This window comes from Bufo gargarizans, chromosome 6 (assembly GCF_014858855.1).
Source record: "Bufo gargarizans isolate SCDJY-AF-19 chromosome 6, ASM1485885v1, whole genome shotgun sequence".
NCBI lineage: Eukaryota > Metazoa > Chordata > Amphibia > Anura > Bufonidae > Bufo > Bufo gargarizans.
Window position 1 is genome coordinate 132,792,183 of NC_058085.1, and position 25,490 is coordinate 132,817,672.

The 25,490-nt window shown below is 42.9% G+C and overlaps 1 protein-coding gene across 2 annotated transcripts in view; it reads right to left on the bottom strand.

Moving 5' to 3' along the window:
• The window catches only part of MPP2 (MAGUK p55 scaffold protein 2), a 36,182-nt gene extending 18,799 nt beyond the window's left edge, over positions 1-17,383 (bottom strand). Inside the window, exons 1-2 of one of the 2 annotated variants that reach the window (XM_044298083.1) lie at positions 17,283-17,383; positions 6,401-6,503 (exon numbers count right to left, since the gene is read on the bottom strand). In XM_044298083.1, the coding sequence (XP_044154018.1) occupies positions 6,401-6,437 (37 nt within the window). In that variant the 5' untranslated portion in view covers positions 6,438-6,503; positions 17,283-17,383. Of the gene's footprint in view, positions 1-6,400; positions 6,504-17,267 lie in introns of both variants that reach the window. The other variant, XM_044298084.1, reaches the window with a different exon arrangement.
• Between the last annotated feature and the right edge of the window lie 8,107 nt (positions 17,384-25,490).

The window sequence follows — 25,490 nt, forward strand, 5'->3', positions numbered from 1 at the left end:
AAGTGTAGAGAATTGTTATAAGGTAATGCGGTGGAGAGCTGAGGATGATGATGTCAGCCAAGTGATAGTATGTAGAAAGTATGTGGAGAAGTTACCTTCGTTTTGTGAAATAGTCTCTTCTGTAGACTCCATAGCCGACACCAACTACAGCTTAGACCAACTGGTTGTAGTGTTTCGTTCCTATCAGGCTTTTCTTCTACAGTTTCCCCTTTCGATACTCCTCACTGCTCCCTCCCTATTCCATTCCTGTTCTAACTCTTTTATTCGTCCATCCCTTCCCTTCTCTCCATGTCACCGCCACATCAGTCTGAATGAATTAGGGCCAGATGCTGAGGTTGACAAGAGCAGGATAATGACCAAGGGAGACATGGGTAGCAGTGGCCATAGAAACCATTGCATCCCTATACTACCATTTTGTGTATTTTACATAGGGTATAGGACTGCTTAACCAGAAAAAACATAGGGCAAAACGCATGTAGCATAATGGTTGGCCGGGGCCAAAAGGTGCAAATACTATGTGCTGGAAGGGAGGGGGCAATGAAGTGGGTTTTCTGCATCAGTGTTTGCAGAACCCACTGCTTGCTATTGGATTACTGTAAGACCCCTTTAAGGCTTGGCGCTTTGAACATCGCTCTCTAGTTTCCATAGCAACTGGAGGATTACACAGGATGGGTACCAGCCTGGATGCTGCGATGATTAACCCTTTCACCACCCAACAGCCATATCATTCTTTTTTTTGCATCAATTATATATTATGTGACTATAATATCAATGATTATAGTTGCTGTAGTATCAGCATTACTATACATAGCAGCTCCTACTACACTAGGAGCATAAAGCCGTCACATAACAATACAATGTGGACTAATGATACCGGAGGGTTATTCTAAAGCTCCATCTGCTCGGCTTCAGGATGCGAATCACATCGTGAGGTTGTAAAATGCCATAATCCAGATAGCAAAAGCAACAATTAAATAGGGCAAATGTATTAATGTACGAGAGGATTTGTCTCCACCTCCCGTGGAAGGAGGGGGGTGTCACACAACCATGCCGCACAAAGTGACATTCACACAGAAGGCAGGAAAGACAGGGAAGAAAGAAAAACAAAGGAGACAAGCAGTGACGTCGGGCGTAGAATGCTATATGAAATAAGAAAGTGATGTCTAACATGATGTAAAGATAGATAGATAGATAGATAGATAGATAGATAGATAGACAGATTTAAATTATGTATTTTTATATAAATTATATAAATTACCAAAAATGTCTGGAATTTTAAAGTGGGGGGCACTATAACCTACTGCACTGCATGAGCTAAAGGACATGTGATGACATCACCGTCATGTGATCACTGCAAGACCAGAGTTTAGTGGAGAGGAGAAGCGGTAAGGACCTGAAAGGATGTCACCTTGAAAGTTGTAGTCCTCTCCTCTTTATTCCCTCTCTGAATTGGCCTACATGCTGGGAGTTGTAGTTTTCTCCTCTCGTACATCCTCTCTGATGCTATTATATAGATTACGGTCTCTATTCTACTTGTTGAATTGTCACCCACTTTCCTGGATATGGTATCCTCCTTTTGGGGGTTACAAAAGTGGTCACCCTAAGATAGATTACATAGATAGATAGATATATAGATATAGCAGGAGATATAGGGAGAGGATATATGGAGTAATAGGAGGAGATATAGGGAGAGGTTATATGGAGTAATAGGGGAGCTATAGGTAGAGGTTATATGGAGTAATAGGAGGAGATATAGGGAGAGGTTATATGGAGTAATAAGAGGAGATATAGGAAGAGGTTATATGGAGTAATAGGAGGAGATATAGAGAGAGGTTTTCTGGAGTAATAGGAGGAGATATATGGAGAGGTTATATGGAGTAATAGGATGAGATATAGGGAGAGGTTATATGGAGTAATAGGAGGAGATATAGGGAGAGGTTATATAGAATAATAGGAGGAGATATAGGGGAGGTTATATGGAGTAATAAGAGGAGATATGGAGAGAGGTTATGTGGAGTAATAAGAGGCGATATAGAGAGAGGTTTGATGGAGTAATAGGAGGACATATAGGGAGAGGTTATATGGAATAATAGGAGGAGATAAAGGGGAGGTTATATGGAGTAATAGGAGGACATATAGGGAGAGGTTATATGCAGTAATATGAGTATATATAAGAAGAGGTTATATGGAGTAATAGGAGGAGATATAGGGAGAGGTTATATGGAGTAATAGGAGGAGATATAGGGAGAGGTTATATGAAGTAATAGGAGGAGATATAGGGAGAGGTTATATGGAGTAATAGGAGTAGATATAGGAAGAGGTTATATGGAGTAATAAGAGGAGATATTGAGAGAGGTTATGTGGAGTAATAAGAGGAGATATAGAGAGAGGTTATATGGAGTAATAGGAGGCGATATGGGAGGTGTTATATGGAGGAATAGGGGGAGATATAGGAAGAGGTTATATGGCATAATAAGAGGAGATATGGAGAGAGGTTATGTGGAGTAATAAGAGGAGATATAGAGAGAGGTTTGATGGAGTAATATGAGCAGATATAGGGAGAGGTTATATGGAGTAATAGGAGGAGATAAAGGGGAGGTTATATGGAGTAATAGGAGGACATATAGGGAGAGGTTATATGCAGTAATATGAGTATATATAAGAAGAGGTTATATGGAGTAATAGGAGGACATATAGGGAGAGGTTATATGCAGTAATAGGAGTATATATAAGAAGAGGTTATATGGAGTAATAGGAGGAGATATAGGGAGAGGTTATATGAAGTAATAGGAGGAGATATAGGGGGAGGTTATATGAAGTAATAGGAGGAGATATAGAGAGAGGTTATATGGAGTAATAGGAGGCGATATGGGAGGTGTTATATGGAGGAATAGGGGGAGATATAGGAAGAGGTTATATGGCGTAATAAGAGGAGATATGGAGAGAGGTTATGTGGAGTAATAAGAGGAGATATAGAGAGAGGTTTGATGGAGTAATATGAGCAGATATAGGGAGAGGTTATATTGAGTAATAGGAGGAGATATGGGAGGTGATATATTGAGTAATAGGAGGTGATATAGAGAGAGGTTATATGGAGTAAATGGAGGAGATATAGGGGCAGCACGGTGGCTCAGTGGTTAGCACTGATGCCTTGCAGTACTCCGGTCCTAGGTTTGAATCCGACCAAGGACAACAACTGTGTGGAGTTTGTACTTCTCCCTGTGTTTGTGTGGGAGATGTTATATGTAGTTATAGAAGGAGGTAGGGAGAGATTATATGTATATGGAGCATCAGGAGAAGTTAAAGAAAGCGGTAGTGGTAATAGGAAGAGATGTGGGGAGTAGTAGGAGATGTGGTTATCTCTCCATTCTGCTTTGTTTTCCACTATTTGGTGGATATGCCATAAATACCTTAGATGATAAACTCCATTTAAGGGTACATTCACACGACCGTATAATTGTTTCCGCATCCGTTTCGCATTTTGCGGAATAGATGCAGATCCATTCATTCCTATGGGTGAATAAAATGTGCGGACAACATTCAGTATGTTGTCCGCATCCGTATTTAGGAATGGTTTCCGTATGTCATTAGTTTTTTGCGGATCCATTTCTGTATTATTGAAGGCCTCAGGGTACTTTCACACTTGCGTTGTTGGATTCTGGCAGGCAGTTCCATCAATCTGTATGCAAACAGATACCATTTGTAGACGGATCCGGATGCGGATCCATCTCACAAATGCATTGCAATACCGGATTGTCATCCGGAAAAATGGATCCGGTATTTATCTTTTTCACATTTTTTAAAGGTCTGCATCTGGTTTCTTCATCCAAAAGACGTACAGTGACTGAACTGAAGACATCCTAATGCATCCTGAACGGATTTCTCTCCATTCAGAATGCATTAGGATAAAACTGATCAGTTATTTTCCGGTATAGAGCCCCTAGGACGGAACTCAAAACCGGAAAAGTGTGAAAGTACCCTTAATACATTTTTTTCTCTCTCTTTTTTTCCTTCTCAGAATGTACATGTAATGTATCCAGTGCTGGCGGTCACACTTGCTCAGAGGTGTACAGGGAACTTAAAATAGTCCTGAAAAAAAACCCTAAAAGTGGCCCCATATTGTAGGCGTGTCAAAATTGACAGAAGGGAGGACAACACAAATATGTGGGGTCAGCAATACCATAACACAAAATAATATCCCATCAGAACTATATACCACAGGGCAGCACAATATTCTGCCCCAAAATCTTTCTCTCTTTTGTGGCCATCTATAGCTGCCATTTTCTGTCTTTCTCCAGTTATCTCTAATGAAGATATGGAGCATGGGGCTTAGATGGTGAGATTCGGGTCACACTTGTTGAATTCAGGAGGGCATGTGCTGTGCTGGCCAGATAACTGAGTGCAGGCAGCAGAGAGGAGGGCTTTGGTGGCCCCCCTGGGTAGCGGCCCACTGGGAAATTTCCCTGTAAGGTCTATGGTCAGCCCGCCCCTGCACAGTGAGACTGTCTGTATCCCTTTATACATGGGCAGCGGAGTGATTCCTGCTATGGTTCAGGCTGGTCAATGTGCACTAGAAGCCACATTAGGTAGAAGTCAAAAGAACACCAAGGAGTGACATACAGGAGCATTATTTGTTCTCTGTAAATATTCAGTCGTGGGACAACCAGAAAAATTTAAAATAATAGGGAGCAACTATTTTTACAGCCTTTTTGGAAATATAATCAATTGGAAAATTTGGAAATTCGAACCTGAGTTTTTCTAACATTTCTAATCCTAAAAAAAAATCGGAATTTAGTTTGATTTGACTCAAAAGAATATGTAGAAAGGAAAACTGGCTTAGTTGACCATAGCAACTAATCAGATTCCACTTTCATTTTCTAAAGGAGCTCTGAAAAATGAAAGGTGAAATCTGATTGGTTGCTATGGGCAACTAAGCCAGTTTTCCTGTAAGCTAGTTTTAATAAATTTCCCCATGAGACTTTTCCAGGCAATCAGAGTTCTTTTGATTTGGGTAGTATATATTCGGACTTGATTGAAATCACATCGGTGAATTGGTTCAGAATCAAATTTAAAAAATTCACTCATCTCTAATTAGTGACACAATTTGATTTAGTAAATGGTCATATAAATCCTTCCGCATACAGTATATCTGACACTGATTATAATTTTTTTTTTATTGAGGCTGTGATCAGGCCACCATGTCCCTGTCAGAATCTCTTGCCAATTTGAATACTGTAGCTGGCCAGCTAAGACCTGTCCTAGGTTGCTAACATAGCTTATATGTTTATACAACTAGACCTGCCAATAACCTTAATACAGTTCCTATGTTTGTGTGTTAAAGACAAAAGCAAAGTTATTTACAGTGACTTCATGTATGGATGTCATAAAAACCTGTTATATATATTGTGTTCACAGAAGCAGAAAAGATAATATGCCTTAAGATTCATTATATGAATGTGAGGTAAGTTCAATGACACAGCAGACTCAACAGAAAACATAGAGTTAAACTGTTGTTGCTAAGCAGGAGTCTTGCCCAATCCTAGCCAGCCTCACACAACCCAGGAGTTTTAACCAATCACAGCCAGCCTCACACACAGCTTGTGTGGGAATTCCCCCTAGCAGGAGCTGCTAGAATCATGACACCAGAAGAGAGAAGCTGAACAGACATAAACTCCACTGAGAGCTGTGTTTTATGGAAGCAAACAGGACAAAATAGGTATTTAAAACAGTTATATAATGTTCCTACTGTTAATATAGTGATTAGAACTGTATACTGAACCAGTTATATGTGTGTTTACTTACACTTCCACCAATTGCAAACTACAAAGTTCACAATCTAAATTCAAAATCCATATTGCAATCCAAATTGCATACAACCATACCAGATCATACTCAACCAATCTGCAAATAGTTACTGCATGCTAACTGCATACTGCAAATTGTGACCAAATTCAGCAAGTGAACTATTAGACCTCAGATATACCTCTCAGAGGGATCATAAAGTGCTTAAATAACTTAAAGTGAGAGTACAGATACTCAAGAGAGAAATATATCCAACATTTTATGTTGAATGACAAGATTGAACAGTTGAACCACCATCTTATACATACCGCCATTTTATGATACCTTTTTAACAAGTGTTTTGTACATGGACTATCTGCTGCGGAGGCGGCAGTGTTATATGAAGAAAAGTTGAAGTTAATAAAGAAGTTATTTCAAGCATTTGGTGTGCTCTTTAAACCTACTGTTTCCATAGAACGGCGCTAGAGGAATTACAGAGTAATAGACAGTCTGGTTAGACTAAAAGTCAGAGATATCAGAATCCTTCTAATGCCACAGCGCAAAAGGCACTTCATAGTGCTGCGCCTGCCACAAATAATTATTTGTGTCTGTAACTTACCAGAGTCAGAGTTGATGGATGGGACAGCGACAGGCATTGAGACCTCAATAGATATTGAAAACAAGGGCCAGACTATATCTTGGGAGAATATCACAGGAGACTCCTAGGAGTAAAGAAAATATTTGACATATTTATTGAGACATTTAATACTTTAGATTGGATAACAATGTAGTGGCAGCTGGGTCCACGGAATATTATGGGTCTGAGAATTAAAGAGGTTTCCTGAATAGCAAAAAAAGAAAAAGCGACCAAAAGAACACATTCCCCTATCCCAGGACTCATTTAGTGGCCACTAAATATCCCATGAAGCCTTGCACACCAGCTCTCCTCTGCAGTGCCTCGCGGACTACCTCTTAGTATGCCCAATCCTTTTGTTCTCCCAGGAGAGAAGTTTCTGTCAGAGGTAGGAAGCAAAAACAAGCATGTATGTGTATGGGGGAGCTGAGAGAGATAGCTGAATATGTGTTCGGCCAACAGGTACCTTTAAAGGGTTTGTAGAGAACAAGTCAACCCTAATCCATAGACTGTGGTATTACAGCTCAAACCTCTTCTAATGCATTTAGCTAAGGTGCATTACAATACATGGCCTGGAGGAACTGGGAACATCTGTGTATTACACAGACAGCCCATGACTTTATAATGATTGTTTGGGTGGCAGCTATTCTACCCAACTCCCATCAGCTAGAGATTTTATGCCACTTAGATATGTTCCTGGTTGTTTTTTTGAGTTGGGATTCCCACAAAAGCCTTAACCTGAAGAGGTCGAAATTTTCAGTAATGAGCCAGAACATACATTTCTGTTTCCACCTACATTTTAATCCACCTCATAGACCATTGTAGCAAATAAAATAATGGCTTTTGGAATATCATGTCATCTACTGAGCATTTGTTTGTTCTTGGAATATCACAGAGTGATCTAGATATACCACACAATAAGCCTTAAATGTTGAATATATGGGACCCTGACCTCTGGGACTCCTACCGATTGGGATGACAGGGGTCTAGAGACACCTGTTCTGCAATACAGGGTGTTTGGTGGTATCCACAGAAATGCTGGTAGTTTAGCTGACTTTAGTTGGACTGTCCCAATAAGGGATGTTTAAGCCAAACAGCTCCTGACATGTCTGTTTTAATAAATATATGAATTTATTGCCCCTGGAAATACATGAATAACCTGACAACATGTCATTAGGGAGTATCCCTGCAGCCTGACCCTGTCTGCTGTGGACACTATAAGATTATGTAATGGTAAACCCCATTGATAATAGTCATGCTAACAATCAGCTGCCCTTTATTCATACAGTTCCAGAGCGAAAAACAGAGGAATGGATAGGTCTAAAATAAAAATTGCTCCAGAATTTTGATTTCATGGAGAAAGCAGATGCAGCACCCCAGAACAGGGTTACTGTAAAAGGGCTAACTGTAATGTTGCATTGCTAATTGAAATGCTCTAATTTATTGTAATTGTATACCCAACAGTATTGTATGGATAAGTCAGGGGTAGCACCTTTACTCCACCCCTTTTGGCAGCTTGAAGATGGACCAGATGTTTATATGAACTTCAGCCAGGGAACAACATTTATAAGAACTTCAGCTGCATGCTTAGGTTCTGCAGAAAGTCTTTAGAAAGACAGAGAGATGGTGTACCACAACCCCCATCATTACTGCTATCCATGCATTGCTATTGGAGAGGAACTTTAGTAAAGAGAGACTTATTTATTTACTACAACTGGTTTGGTTACTCACTGCACCATATGTTGGCCACTGTACCTACAACCTACTACCTTGCACCCGGAACAACACTTAACATCAAGGACACCCCAACTACAACCAAGCAGGAACTCCAAAATCATGGTGTACCCTGAGGAAAGAAAAGGTTTCACCCTCCTGTCAATGCATGACCCTAGGGAGTATCAGTGTGAGGACAGCCACTATGATACGCCATACACCTGTCGATATTTCTCTAGTTGCATGGCCATGCAGACAGGACTTTTATACTCGAAAAATTGAATATTCGAAAAATCAAAGTTTCAAACCATCGGATCGAATATAAGATTTTGGCGAAAACAGAAGCAAGGATGTGGAAGTGCGGATCCGCAAATACGGATGCGGATCCGCAAATGTGAACAGCACATTCCGGCCCCATTGAAAATTGCGGAACGGATGCGGATCCATTTTGCGGCTGTGTGAATGGACCCTAAAATAAATGGGAACGTGTGCTGTCCGTGGAGAACATGTACAGCACACGTCCGTTAAACACTGATGTGTGAATGAGGCTTTAGAGTTGGGTAAGGTTGAGATAGATATGAAAATAACAAATGTATCTCTCAATATCTAGTCTAATTTTAAAGGTAAGAAACATGAGGATCCGACCATACGGCGCAGACTTGGCACCTGACTTACGGCACATAAGATGCCCTGCTGCTTGCAGCTGCTACCTGTATGGGCAGTGGTGTACATAGAGAAGTAGGGGCCCCATAGCAAGGATCAAACCAGGCCCCCCTCACAGGACAGAAGGGTTTCCGCCTAAAACATTTTCCACTGCTTCATTTGCTAAAAGTTGTTCCTTTAGGGGGTAGAGTCCCTACCAAATTTTCACCCCCAGTAGGAGAGGAGATAATGCCAACTAAGACTGGGCCCCCTCTTGCCCTGGGCCCCATAGCAGTCGCATAGTCTGCCGCTATGGTAGTTACGCCCCTGCGCATAGGGTATACAGTTGATCATCTACTTGCATTATATGTTTAAGATATTTTACCACATGTGTCATTGTTTGAAGTTAATCAGAACGCTAAAGAATTACGAAAATTAACAAGTTCAAACAACAGTCCATAAATGATCACAGGCAAAAACCGCACCCTAAAATCATGAGGTAATCGTATGCAGTCGGCCGCATACATTCCCTAACTGCAGTATGATTACAACATGACTGTGCCATGTGGTCGTACCCTTACATACTAAAAATACAGGCGCAAACATTCACTACATGCATACACACTTACAGTTGCAATAAAAAGTATGTGAACCCTTTGGAATGTTCTGGATTTCTGCACAAATTGGTCATAAAATGTGATCTGATCTTCATCTAAGTCACAACAATAGACAATCACAGTCTGCTTAAACTAATAACACACAAATAATTAAATGTTACCATGTTTTTATTGAACACACCATGTAAACATTAACAGTGCAGGTGGAAAAAGTATGTGAACCCTTGGATTTAATAACTGGTTGAATCTCCTTTGACAGCAATAACGTCAACCAAACGTTTCCTGTAGTTGCAGATCAGACGTGCACAATGGTCAGAAGTAATTCTTGACCATTCCTCTTTACATAACTGTTTCAGTTCAGCAATATTCTTGAGTTGTCTGGTGTGAATCGCTATCTTGAGGTCATGCCACAGCATCTCAATCGGGTTGAGGTCAGGACTCGGACTAGGCCGCCCCAGAAGGCGTATTTTCTTCTGTTTACGCCATTCTGTTGTTGATTTACTTCTATGCTTTGTATTGTTGTCCTGTTGCAACATCCATCTTCTGTTGAGCTTCAGCTGGTGGACAGATGGCCTTAAGTTCTCCTGCAAAATGTCTTAATAATCTTGGAAATTGTTTTTTCCTTTGATGATAGCAATCCGTCCAGGGCCTGACACAGCAAAGCAGCCCCAAACCATGATGCCCCCACCACCAGACTTCACAGTTGGGATGAGGTTTTGATGTTGGTGTGCTGTCCCTCTTTTTCTCCACACATAGTGTTGTGTGTTTCTTCCAAACAACTCAACTTTGGTTTCATCTGTCCGCAGAATATTTTGCCAGTACTGCTGTGGAACATCCAGGTGCTCTTGTTCAAACTGTAAATGTGCAGCAAGGTTTTTTTTGGACAGCAGTGGCTTCCTCTGTGGTATCTTCCCATGAAATCCATTCTTGTTTAGTGTTTTACGTTTCGTTGATTAGCTAACAGGGATGTTAGCATATGCCAGATACTTTTGTAAGTCTTTAGCTGACACTCTAGGATTCTTCTTCACCTCATTGAGCAGTCTGCGCTGTGCTCTTGCAGTCATATTTACAGGACAGCCACTCCTAGGGAGAGTAGCAGCAGTGCTGAACTTTCTCCATTTATAGACAATTTGTCTTACCGTGGACTGATGAACAGCAAGGCTTTTGGAGATACTTTTATAACCCTTTCCAGCTTTATGCAAGTCAACAATTCTTAATCATAGGTCTTCTGAGAGCTCTTTTGTAGGAGGCATCATTCACATCAGGCAATGCTTCTTGTGAAAAGCAAACCCAGAACTGGTGTGTTTTTTTTTTTTATAGGGCAGGGCAGCTGTAACCAACACTTCCAATCTCATCTCATTGATTGGACTCCAGTTGGCTGACACCTCACTCCAATTAGCTCTTGGAGATGTAATTAGTCTAGGGGTTCACATACTTTTTCCACATGCACTGTGAATGTTTACATGGTGTGTTCAATAAAAACATGGTAACATTTAATTCTTTGTGTGTTATTAGTTTAAGCAGACTGTGATTGTCTATTGTTGTGACTTAGATGAAGATCAGATAACATTTTATGACCAATTTGTGCAGAAATCCATATCATTCCAAAGGGTTCACATACTTTTCCTTGCAACTGTACATCAGACAAATACACACTCACATATGTTTATATAGGCTTGTATATGCATGTTCATTGCATGCAGACACACAATTGTTACACACATATGTGCACACATTACATACAAGCATGTGCATATAGAGACTTACTACATGCAGTTATATATATATATATATATATATATATACACCCACCTAAAGAATTATTAGGAACACCATACTAATACCCCCTTTTGCCTTTAGAACTGCCTAAATTCTACGTGGCATTGATTCAACAAGGTGCTGATAGCATTCTTTAGAAATGTTGGCCCATATTGATAGGATAGCAACTTGCAGTTGATGGAGATTTGAGGGATGCACATCCAGGGCACGAAGCTCCTGTTCCACCACATCCCAAAGATGCTCTATTGGGTTGAGATCTGGTGACTGTGGGGGCCATTTTAGTACAGTGAACTCATTGTCATGTTCAAGAAACCAATTTGAAATGATTCGAGCTTTGTGACATGGTGCATTATCCTGCTGGAAGTAGCCATCAGAGGATGGGTACATGGTGGTCATGAAGGGATGGACATGGTCAGAAACAATGCTCAGGTAGCCCGTGGCATTTAAACGATGGCCAATTGGCACTAAGGGGCCTAAAGTGTGCCCAGAAAACATCCCCCACACCATTACACCACCACCACCAGCCTGCACAGTGGTAACAAGGCATGATGGATACATGTTCTCATTCTGTTTACGCCAAATTCGGACTCTACCATTTGAACGTCTCAACAGAAATCGAGACTCATCAGACCAGGCAACATTTTTCCAGTCTTCAACAGTCCAATTTTGGTGAGCTCGTGCAAATTGTAGCCTCTTTTTCCTATTTGTAGTGGAGATGAGTGGTACCCGGTGGGGTCTTCTGCTGTTGTAGCCCATCTGCCTCAAGGTTGTGCGTGTTGTGGCTTCACAAGTGCTTTGCTGCATACCTCGGTTGTAACGAGTGGTTATTTCAGTCAACATTGCTCTTCTATCAGCTTGAATCAGTCGGCCCATTCTCCTCTGACCTTTAGCATCAACAAGGCATTTTCGCCCACAGGACTGCCGCGTACTGGATGTTTTTCCCTTTTCACACCATTCTTTGTAAACCCTAGAAATGGTTGTGCGTGAAAATCCCAGTAACTGAGCAGAATGTGAAATACTCAGAACGGCCCGTCTGGCACCAACAACCATGCCACGCTCAAAATTGCTTAAATCACTTTTCTTTCCCATTCTGACATTCAGTTTGGAGTTCAGGAGATTGTCTTGACCAGGGCCACAACCCTACATGCATTGAAGCAAATGCCATGTGATTGGTTGACTATATAATCGCATTAATGAGAAATAGAACAGGTGTTCCTAATAATTCTTTAGGTGAGTGTTTTTTGTTTGACCTTATGTGTGATTAAACATGGACATTTGACTTACGAACTTGTACCTTTCCTCTGTACTGCACCCGCTTATCCCAACTACCAGAGCGAATGCCCACAATATATTTATATATATACAGAGGAAAGGTACAAGTTCGTAAGTAAAATGTGCATGTTTAATCACATAAGGTCAAACAAAAAACACTCTTTGCAGGGTTGGTGTTTATTTACACTGAGTAGAAAGTTCATGCATAACAAAAAACATCACCTTGTAGGCGGTTCTGCCTCCAGCAGTCTAAATGCAGACTTTAGGTGGCCTGCTCTCCTAACACACTGGTCTCAGCTTTTCAGCACAGTGCTCAGATGACAACACACAGGGCGTTCTCTGCTGCTGAGCCCAGCTGCCTTTTTAAGGATAGCCAGGTGCTGTCAAAACCCGGCCTGGAACGTAGGGAGTAGTCACCCACCCAGCACTTTGACTACTCCCAATAAGAGCCGTCCCTGATCAGCTATTTACAGCCATACTAAATAGCAAAAATGTCAATCAGCATTAGCTGTCGCTGACACATGAAAATACCGGATCTTAGTTCACTGAGGCCAGGAACCTCGGTGACACATACCTACGATCAATGATGACCCCTTTTTACCTTCCTACATACCTCTACCCCCTATGTTCAACCCTGAGGGAGTGAACACATGCTAGACAGTATACCCGGGACAGGGCATCCGCGTTTTCCTGTAACCAGCCTGCCCTGTGTTCCACTGAAAATTTTAAGTTCTGTAAAGAGAGAAACCACCGGATGACCCAGGCATTTCTGTCCTTGGCCATCCATTTGAGAGGGGAGTGTTCAGTCACCAGGCGGAAATTTTCCCCAACAAATAGTAGCGGAGAGATTCTAGTGCCCACTTGATAGCCAGGCACTCTCTCTCCACTATACTGTACCTGGTCTCGGCTGGGGTAAGCTTAAAAAGGACCTTTCATTACAATAAAAAAGCTAAACTAAGTATACAGACATGTAGAGTGGCGCCCAGGGATCTCCCTGCACTTACTATTATCCCTGGGCACCGCTCCGTTCTCCTGGTATAGGCTCCTGTATCTTCAGATTTTCGGCTCAACAGGGAGGAGCCTGCTCTTGTGTTCAGGCTGGAGTGCTGGCCAATCGCAGTACTCAGCTCATAGCCTGGGAGAAAAAAACCTCTCAGGCTATGAGCTGAGCGCTGCGATTGGCCAGCACTACAGCCTGGGAGAAGGAGATGCCCAGGAGAACAAGGAGGCTCCTCCCGGTTAAGCCGAAAATCTGAAGATACCGGAGCCTATACCGGGAGAACGGAGCAGCGCCCAGGGATAATAGTAAGTGAAGGGAGATCCTTGGGCGCCGCTCTCGATATCTGAATACTTAGTTTAGATTTTTTATCGTAATGAAAGGTCCTCTTTAAGGCTGAGGAAGACAACGGGATGCTCCACCCCGTTGACTTCCTGAGACAGTACAGCACTGAGGCCTACTTCGGAGGTATTGGTCTGTACTATAAACTCCCTTTTGAAGTCAGGCATCACCAAAACCGGGGACCCACACAGGGCCGACTTCAAAGCGGAGAAAGTCTTTTCCGCCTGATCATCCTAGTGAACCATCACTGACTCGCAATCCTTCAAGAGCCCTGTTATGCCACCGTAGCAAAGTGGGGGATAAACCTCATATAATATCCCACTATTCCCAGGAACGACTTTACTTGCCTAGTAGTGACAGGTCGGGGCCAATTCCGTATTGCCTCTATTTTGTTCACTTGGGGTTTGATGACTCCGCGCCCAATGACATACCCCAGATATTTTGTCTCCTCTAACCCTATCGCACATTTTTTGGGTTAGCTGTTAGTCCAGCCTTTCGAAGGATGTCCACTACAGCCTCTACCTTGGGTAAGTGACTTTCCCAGTCGGTACTGTGGATGACAATATCGTCCAGGTAAGCCGAAGCGTACCAACGGTGTGGACGCAGCACAATGTCCATAAGCCATTAAAAGGTGGCGGGGGCGCCGTGCAGACCAAAGGGAAACACCTTATACTGATACTGCCGCTCTGGTGTGATGAAGGCAGTTTTCTCTTTGGCAGCCTCCGTTAAGGGTACCTGCCAGTACCCTTTGGTGAGGTCCAAAACAGAAAAATACTGGGCTTGGCCTAACCTCTCAATAAGCTCATCCATACGAAGCATAGGATATTCATCAAATTTGTAAATCTCATTTGGTTTGCGGAAATTGTTACAGAACCGTAACATCCCGTCTGGCTTGGGAATCAAGACTATTGGACTGGCCTATTTACTTTTGGACTCCTCAATTACGTCTAGTTGCAGCATTAGCTGCACTCCTTCCGAGATGGCTTGTCACCTTGCCTCGGGTACCCGGTATGGTTTCAACCGGACTCTGGCCTGAGGCTCAGTGCCAATGTCATGTTGGATGATAGAAGTGCGTCCAGGGAGGTCCGAGAACACATCCGTGTTCCAGCTGATAACCTTCCTGGCCTCCTGAGTCTTTTTAGAGAAAAGGCTGTCAGCAATCTACACTGTGGCAACTGCTTCCCTTGTATCAGACCGTGGGGCTGGAACCTCTTCTCCTAGAAAACCTAGCTGCGTTCTTTCGTTAGTACTGGTCTCCCTATCTTTCCAAGATTTGAGTAAAGTCACATGGTACACCTGCTCCGGCTTTCGCCACCCTGGCAGGTGTACTTTGTAGTTTACCTCACCAACTTTTTCGAGTACTTCATAGGGTCCCTTCCACCTAGCCAGGAACTTACTGTCGACCGTCGGTGCCAGAACCAAAACCCGATCTCCCAGGTTAAAGATCTGGACCCGAAAATGCTGATTATAGACCCTACTCTGGGCTCGCTGGGCTGCCTCCATATTTTCCCTAACAAGCGGCAACACTGTCTCTATCTGCTCTTGCATCTGGGTGACATATTCAATGACACTTTTATATGGTGTGGGTTGTTGTTCCAACGCCTCTTTGGCTATGTCCAACAGACCGCGAGGAGGGCGTCCATATAGCAGTTCGAAGGGTGAGAACCCAGTAGAAGCCTGGGGCACCACTGCAAACATGAGATAGAGCAGAAGAAGGTCTCAATCCCTCCCATCCTTAGACACCACTCTTTTTACCATGTTTTTTTAATGTTTGATTAAATCTTTCTACCAGTCCGTCCATTTGCAGATGATAAACGGACGTCCGTAGCTCTTTTATGTGCAGTAATTTGCAGAGTTCCCTCATGACCTTTGAAATAAAAGGGGTCCTTTGGTCGGTCAGAACCTCTTTAGGTAGCCCCACTCAAGAAAACATCTCCATTAACTCCTTAGCTGTGAGTTTGGACGATGTATGTCGCAGGAGCACCGCCTCCGGGTACCGAGTGGCATAGTTTAGGACGACCAAGATGTGTTGGTGCCATCTAGCGGACTTCGGTACTGGGCCTATGAGATTCATACAGATTCGCTTGAACGGAACCTCGATAATCGGGAGAGGTACCAGGGAACTACGGAAATGTGGCTGGGGGCTAGTTGTCTGGCAGGTTGGGCAAGACTAACTAAATAGCAAAAGTGTCAATAAGCATTAGCTGCCCATGAAAATACCGGCTCTTACTTCACCGAGGCCAGGAATCTCGGTGACACATACCTACCATCAATGATGACCCCTTGTACCTTCCTACAATATATATATATATATATATATATATTCAGAATACATTAGGGTGACCATATTTTGGTTTTCAAAAAGGAGGACATTTCTACATTTCTATAGTGTGCAAGCATGCCCACTGCTGCTGGATTGCGGGGTGGTCATAACCATAGAAACGAGAAATGTATAATGTAATGGAAAAATTAATCCAGCCAGCAAAGGAAACAATATGGACAATCACAATACATTAGTAAGTGCCTTGTATTAACTTTCTCAACATAATTAATGCTATTTGTTGAAATGAGACAACCCCCTTTAACAGTTCTTCCCGGGCTGGGCTCGGGCAGAACTGGAAGGGGGGGGGGGGCGCTGCTTTAGCTGCTAATATCTCCTGATTGGTAGCAGCTAGAAGCCTGATCTTGTTTGATAGAAATCGAGTAAAACCTGCTTTTACTTTCATTTTCAGCTACATTCATTGCATCCCGATTTCTAACAGTGATATCTTTCAATGTACTGAAGATAATGCTGTGATTCTGGTATTGTTTGAAAGCTTGGAATGCCAGCAAGGAAAGAAATAGTAAAAATATTAAGAAATAGTAAAGTAAAAATATATAGAAATGTGGCATTATCATCATTGTAGTGACCCACATAATAAAGTTATGTTATTTTTACCACACAGTCAACACCGTAAATAAATTCCACAAAATAATGTTAAAATTGCAGTTTTTCTTTCTCACTAAAGATAAAATAATAAGTTATTTACTACACTATATATACCCCAAAATGGTTCCTAAAAAACGCACAACTAATCCCACAAAATAAAAAAAGAATTTAGAAGAAAAAATTAAACACAAAGGGGGGAAATATTATTGATCCTTAAGGCTAAAATCAATTATGTCACTAAGGGGTTAAAATGCAATTGTGTCCCCTGAGTTGTGCGCCAACAAGATTTACTGCGGACACATATTAAAAATTTACAATAGAAAAGTGACATTTTTCAGAGGTTTTTTTCCAGTTTAATGTTACTGTTAGGAGGTTAATATACACATACGCACACACACATATCAATAAGCTCACATGCATACATACAGTCACACAGACACATAAACATACAAATGCCTATATACACATACATACTGTACACACATATAAATAGATAAGCACACATGTAAAAATCAAGATATAGACTACAACCACACACATGAATATGTAAATGTCACTCACATGTACTCTACCCACCTCCCCTTGATAAAGATGTCAGAATACAGAGGTTTGGGGTTTCTAGGTTGTGATCTCTCTTTGGTATATGTCCTATCACCCAGATGTAGCTCAGCTTGGAATCTGCTGGTTCTTAAAAGGGTAATGCCAAGAACAGTGAAAACCAATGCAAAGGGGGGCTTGAAGGGGTACTGCAACATACAACAGAGGGACAATTGACATGATAATTATCAAATGGTTTACGGAGATGGCTGACTCTTGCAGAGGTTAATCTGATGATATTGTTATTACTTTAAGCTCTTTCATTCCCATGTATTCGGCAAACAATGACATTGCTGCTCTGTGAACTTTTAAGGTCCATTCACAGGTCCAAAATTTTGTTCCACAGTTTGCGGAACGGAATTGCAGACCCATTCATTTCTATGGGGCCACACGATGTGCAGCCCAGATCCGGAAATGCGGACCCGCACTTCCGGGTCCGCATTTCCAATCCCCCAAAAAATAGAACATGTCCTATTCTTGTCCACAATTGCGGACAAGAATAGGCATTTTCTATTAAGTGCTGGCGATGTGCTGTCCGCAAAATGCAGAACGCACGTCGCAGATGTCCGTGTTTTGCGGATCCACGAATCCGTGGATCTGCAAAACACACACGGATGTGTGAATGGACCCTTAAAGGGACTGGCAATTTGGAAAATATGAATATCTGTCCTTTTTTATTTCTCTTGTTCTATCATTAAGTTAATTTTTTAGTTATCTTTTACTGGGAAAGATAGACAACAACTAGCCAAGATGGCTGCCATTACAGCTTCCGCAGGGATTGTAGTTTTAGGTTGGAGTCAACTGACTTACAGGATTCCAAGGACTCTGCATACATTGTAGCAAACTCCCAACTGTGAGAAGTATTACTTCTGCGCAGTGGCGTACCGTGGGTTGCCAGCACCTGGGGCAAGCGAAAAATTGCACCCCCCAGCCTGTGGGCACACCCCTTTTAACAGATAATGTAGTAGATCACTTGCAGTCCTATGTAACACCACAGATAACACAGTGATAACTCTCTGAGTACAGATAGCGTAGTAGATGTTACCTGCAGTCCTATGTAAAACCACAGATAACAGTGATAACTCTCTGTGTACAGATAATGTAGTAGATTCACCCGCAGCCCTATGTAACACCTCAGATAACACAGTGATAAACCTCTGAGTACAGAGAATGTAGTAGATGTCACTTGCAGTCCTATGTCACACCACAGATAACAGTAATAACTCTCTGAGTACAGATAATTAGAGATGGCCTTGTGGTACGCCCGGCGATCGTTTCACGGCGAACTTCGCCGAACTTGCGAACATATGGCGATGTCCGCCGGCGCCATATTCTTTTGCATTGCACCGAACTTTGACCCATGACACACCCATCAGATGGGACAGGACAGCCAATTGAGACTTTTCAGCACATGGACACACCTCCTACCCTATAAATAAACCCGATCTGGCCGCCATTTTACATTCAATCTTTTGCCACTGTAGGGAGAGGTTGCTGTGTGGAGCAGGGACAGACTGTTAGGGACACCAAACTCTAGCTAATAGGGCCACAAAAGTCCTTTTAAGGACTGGTATACTTATAATACACTTTCTAACATAGAAAGTATATTATAGTGCATTTGTATTTTGCAGCAGTTGTGTGCGGTTCTACTGCGATACTGCAGCTATACAGAGGGACAAACTCTATTGGAACAACTAATTGCAACTGGTGTGATATACCCGTTGCCCCCCCAAAAAACTGATTGAGGCAGGGGTGTAATATACCTATAATGTACTTTCTATATAGTGCTTTTTTTTATTGTGCAGCAGTTGTGTGCGGTTCTGCTGAGATACTGCAGCTATACAGAGGGACAAACTCAATTGGAACAAGTAATTGCAACTGGTGTGATATACCAGTTTCCCCCCCAAAACAACTGATTGAGGCAGGGGTGTGATATACCTATAATATAGTTTCTATATAGTGCATTTGTATTGTGCAGCAGTTGTGTGTGGTTCTTCAGCGCTACCGCAGCTATACAGTGGGACAAACACTATTGGAACAACTAATTGCAACTGGTGTGATATACCAGTTGCCCCCCCAAAAAATGATTGAGGAAGGGGTGCGAAATACCTATAATATACTTTCTATATAGTGCATTTGTATTGTGCAGCAGTTGTGTGCGGTTCTGCAGCGATACCGCAGCTATACAAACTAACAAACGCTATTGGAAAGACTAATTGCAACTGGTGTGATATACCAGTTGCCCCCCAAAAAACGGGTTGAGTCAGGGGTGTGATATACCTATAATATAATTTCTATATAGTGCATTTGTATTGTGCAGCAGTTGGGTGCGATTCTGCTGCTATACCACAGCTATACAGAGGGACAAACGCTATTGGAACTACTAATTGCAACTGGTGTCATATACCTGTTTCCCCCCCAAAAAAACTGATTAAGGGGTTTGCTATACCTGCTTCCAGCAAATAATCATTAAGGGGTTGTATATACCTGCTTCTTATACAGACTGTCACAGGGTAATTTTGAAAATGACAGGCAAAGTCGGGCAGGTGCATCAGGCTGAAGCCTAAGTGGGAAGTTGGAGAAGGTGCGTGCAATTACAAAGGACACACCAGAGTTGGTTGAATGGCTCACTAAGCCTCCTGCTTCTGCACTCTCCTCATCCTCTGTATCAGCACGTCTGACAAATGCCATTAGTTTGCATACGTTTTGATGGATCCGGCAGGCAGTTCCAGTGATGGAACTGCCTGCCGGAATCCTCTGCCGCAAGTGTGAAAGTACCCTAACCCCGCTCCACCTTGTATATGCTTGATAGGCTGCTCCAGCAGAAACGTGCAGTTAACGACTACCTGTACGAACTCTGCGGCAGGACAGGTTCTGGGGAGCTTATTTTTTTTCACCGTGCAAGTGGATGCTCATGCGCAACGCATTCAGACTTCTGCGGCCATTTGATGACATCATCAAACTGGTCAGTCACAGCCAGGGCGCCATCAGTAACATCGTACCTTATGCCTACTTTCTGGAGCGTGCATTACGTTGTGTTATTGATCAAGCCATTGAGGAGCAGGAAGATGAGAAGGTCGCAATGCTGAATGAATTCCCGGGGGGGGGGTACTCCATCTGAGACACGTCAGCAGGAGTCTGAAGAGGAGGAGAAGGATAGTTCCTGGGGAGAGGAGGAGGAGCAAGAAGAGCAAGCTTTAAACCTTTCTGGGATCCATGGTGTTGTCCCTGGATGGGGGGAGGAGACCGAGGACGACATTCTCCTTGGCGATGAGCAGGAGCCAGGCCGCTCCACTGCTTCCAATTTAGTTCAAATTGCTTTATGCTCCAGTGTTTCAAAGGGGACCCTCGTATAAAAAGCATAAAGGGCAAGGACCAGTACTGGATGGCAACGTACTTAGACCCCCGGTCCAAACACAAAATGGCAGACATGTTACCAGCATCACAGAGGGCTGTCACAATGCAGCATTTCGAGGCCTTGCTTCGAGAGATGCTGCATTCTGCTGTTGCGGGCTCTGGCAGAGGAATTTTCACCCACAGAGAAACAGGTGCGGGTACCAATCCTACCGCGCATGCAAGAAGCAGGCAGTTTGAAGGTGTGTTAGTCACTTCGGATATGAGATCATTCTTGCAGCCAACCAATCGACAGCCACCCTCCGGATCTAGCCTCAGGGAATGCCTAGACCGACAGGTGTCCGACTACATCGGGTTAACATCCGATGTGGACACTCTGAGAAACGAGGAACCCCTTGACTACTGGGTGGCCAGGCTTGACCTGTGGCCAGACCTGACACAATTTGCCATGGAACTCTTGGCTTGCCCCTCGTCGAGTGTCTGAAAGGACGTTCAGCGCAGCAGGAGGGATCGTGACCGATAAGCGCACTTGCACAGCTCACGACAGTGTGGATTACCTCACATTTCTAAAAAAGGTATTGATCTCGGAGGAATTCAACACCTGTGATGACCTTGTTTCATAGAATTTCACCTATTACCATTGGACGTTTTTTGAAGAGGGGGGATTTCGTTAGCCATGTTTTTAATCCAATTTTATATTTTTAGTTCTTTTAAACATATGTATTTGACATGTATTTGTACTGGCCTGCAGTAAGATTGATATCCAATGACCATCTAATATACCTCCAGCCACATAATCACTTGATGTTTTCTGCCTGGTGAATGCCTAATGTTTGGGGCCTGCACTCCACTGGCCTGCAGTAAAATTGATATCCAATGACCGTCTAATGTACCTACAGCCACATAATCACTTGTTCTTTTCCTTACGGTGAATGCCTAATGTTTGGGGCCTGTAATCTCACTGGCCAACAGTAAAATTGTTATACGATGACCGCCTAATGTACCTCAAGCCTCAATGTACCTTGATCTTTTCTGTACGTTGAATGCATAATTTTTGGGATCTGTAATGTAACTGGCCTGCAGTATAATTGTTATACGGTGACCGCCTAATGTACCTCCAGCCACATAATCACTTGTTCTTTTCTACAGGTGAATGCATAATTTTTGGAGCCTGTGTTCTAACTAGCCAACTGTAAAATTGTTATACGATGACTGCCTAATGTACCTCCAGCCACATTATCAATAGTTCTTTTCTGTACGGTGAATTAATAATTTTTGTGGCCTGTAGTGCACTGGCCTGCAGTAAAATTGATATCCAATAACCGTCTAATAAGCCTCCAGCCTCATAATCACTTGATCTTTTATATACGGTGAATGAATAATTTTTGGGGCCTGTAATCTAACTGGCCAAAAGTAAAATTGTTATACTGTGACCACCTAATGTACCTCCAGCCACATAATCAATTGTTCTTTTCTGTACGTTGAATGCATAATTTTTGGGGCCTGTAATCTAACTGGCCAAAAGTAAAATTGTTATACTGTGACCGCCTAATGTACCTCCAGCCACATAATCAATTGTTCTTTTCTGTAAGTTGAATGCATCATTTTTGGGGCCTGTGATCTAACTGGCCAACAGTAAAATTGTTATACGGTGACCGCCTAATGTACCTCCAGCCACATAATCACTTGATCTTTTCTGTACTGTGAATGCCTAATTGTTGGGGCCTCAGAGGAATTCAACACCTGTGACGACCACGTGTTATCGAATTTTTACCTATTATCATTTGGGGTTTATTCAAGAGGGGCATTTCGTTAGCTATGTTTTTAATCAATTTAATATTTTTAGTTCTTTTAAACATATGTATTTGACATGTATTTGTACTGGCCTGCAGTAAAATTGATATCCAATGACCGTCTAATATACCTCCAGCCACATAATCACTTGATGTTTTCTGTCCGGGGAATGAATAATTTTTGGGGCCTGTAGTCCACTGGCCTGCAGTAAAATTGATATCCATTGACTGTTTAATATACCTCCAGCCACATAATCACTTGATCTTTTATGTACGGTGAATGCATCATTTTTGGGGCCTGTAATCTAACTGGCCAAGAGTACAATTGTTATATGGTGATCGGCTAATGTACTTCCAGCCACATTATCAATTGTTCTTTTCTGTACGGTAAATGAATTATTTTTGGGGCCTGTAGTCCACTGGCCTGCAATAAAATTGATATCTAATGACCGTCTAATATACCTCCAGCCACATAATCACTTGATGTTTTCTGTCCGGTGAATGCCTAATGTTTGGGGCCTGTACTCCACTGGCCTGCAGTAAAATTGTTACCACTGACCGTCTAATATAACTCTAGCCACATAATCACTTGATGTTTTGGGGCCAGAATGCGTCAGGGTGGGCCAAATTCTCAATTTCCTCCCCCAACCCTACTGTCAGTGGCGTAGCTACAGGGGTCGCAGCGGTCGCAATTGCGACCGGGCCCCTGAGCCAGGGGGGCCCACGGCCCACCCACCGCCTCCTATTCAAAATGTTATCTTATAGTACTGCCGGCCGGGGCCCGGGGCAGTGCGCACGGCGCAGCGCAGGCTCTAGTAGGCAGGCACTAGGGCCGGCAGCTCAGCTCACCACGTGAGTCAGAGGGGGGGGCGCCGGCCGCGGAAGCAGTGTGAAGTCTGAGTGACTGGGAGCTGGAGGCGTGGTTTCCGCGCATCTCCGGCTCCCAGTCAGATACTGTCTGTCAGGTTTCAGGAGAAGCAGCAGGCGGCAGTGGCAGTGACGAGTGACTGTGCGGCGCGACTCGCGAGGTGAGTTTTTTCTTGACTAGCCTCGGCTCGGCTCTACTCTCTCTGACTCGGCTCTACTCTCACTAGTCACAGTGACAGGCGGCGGCAGCGCAGTGAGAAGAGGCGCTAGCTAGCCCAGCTTGATGAGAATGGAATGGTATAAATATCTTATTGTCTGTTATATATTATTGATAGCTTGCATTTTTAAAAATTTCTTTCTAAGGTACATGATAAATACAATTCTAGTTGTCACACGACTATGTGCAGTTGCTCTATTATATGAGCAACCTGAGCAGCTACACAGGGGTCCTGCTGGTTCCTCTTAGATTCCAAGTTTTAAAGGGTTAAGTGCCTTCATATCCATGTCTCACAATTCATGGTGGATTTTTCTGGAGAGTGAGATGATCAGCGGGAAGTACTCCAATTTATAACCTAATTAGTAAATCAAGGAGCCCATCTACTGTTCTTGCACATGGGTCCTCTGCTGTTAATGTTGGCCCTGCTTAAGATATTACAAGATTGTGATATTACATTTCTGTTTCAGTCAGGTAAGGTTCTGTAACATCACACGTAGGTTTCCATGAAGTATATTGCCATTAAAATTGAGGTCCATGTCAAAATTGACATCCTAAGTAATTTTCCATCAGGTAAAGGTAGGTTCACAGTAGCATTATGAAATCTGCCAGGCTGTTCCGCTTTACGACATAAATGGTGGCATTCAACCGCAGCCAGTATGTATGCTTGAACAGACTGCCTGATTTCTTAGCGCTAATGTGAACCTAGTGTAAGCTGCTGTGATATCACATGAGCTTCAGGTTCAGCTAGGTAAGTTACAGTGACATCAGGTAAGCACAGAGTTAGACCTACTATGTATACCATCAAACTATAAGTTGGAAATCAAGGTGGCACATGGACATCACAATACGCGACAAATTTATTAGGAGTTGTGCTCCAGCACCAAAACTCAGTTGTGGACATTAGTAAGAGATTTATCTTGATGATCACTGTGCATTAATAATGGTTATTAATGTGAACATAACAACCCCTTTATGCTTTGTTCTCTGACCGCAGTCAGCCCTATTATGCAAACCTGATAATTATGGTATGACAACAGGCATCAACAGCTCCAATCAACAATGTTGGAGTAGGTGGCTACTTACAAGGGTCAAATTTGCCCTCACCCTAAGGGACCCAAGTGAGGATGTCTTAAAGAGTTTGTGTCACTTCAGCAAGTGGCATTTATCATGTAGAGAAAGTTATGGTAATACAAGGCACTTACTAATGTATTGTTATTATCCATATAGCCTCCTTTCCTGGCTTGATTCATTTTTCCATCACATTATACACTGCTCATTTCCAGGGGTTACAACCACCCTGCAATCCAGCAGCGGTGGCCGTGCTTGCACACTTTAGAAAAAAGTACCACCCTATGTGAGCTCAGAGAGGCTGGCACTTTTTCCTATAGTGTGCAAGCAGGACCACCACTACTGGATCGCAGGGTGGTCATAACCATAGAAACGAGCAGTGTATAATGTGATGGAAAAATGAATCCATGCAGCAAAGGAAGCAATATGAACAATAACAATACATTAATACGTTTCTTGTATAAACTTTCTCTACATGATAAATGCCAGTTGCTGAAGTGACAAAACCCAGGGGCATAGCTATAGGGGGTGCAGAGGTAGCAGTCACTACCGGGCCCAGGAGCCTAAAGGGCCCCAAAGACCCTTGTGCCACATAAGAAAACACCAATATTATAGAAAGTGCATGGTGTTCAAGTTACACCTCTGGCTGGAGGGAAAGGGGTAATTTCAAGAATTTGTACGGGGGGGTGCCGTTTCAATGTTTGTCTTAGGCAGCACGAAGGCAATGTGCTTCCCTGCCCCTGGCCATAAAGCACTGAAGGAAGAGGGGCCCAAGCTGAACTCTTGCACCAGGGCCCATGATCCTTTAGCTACGCCCCTGCCTACTGTGCAATAGATATGTGGATAGACAATATTATATGTAGGAGAAAACAGCACCATACCTGTTAC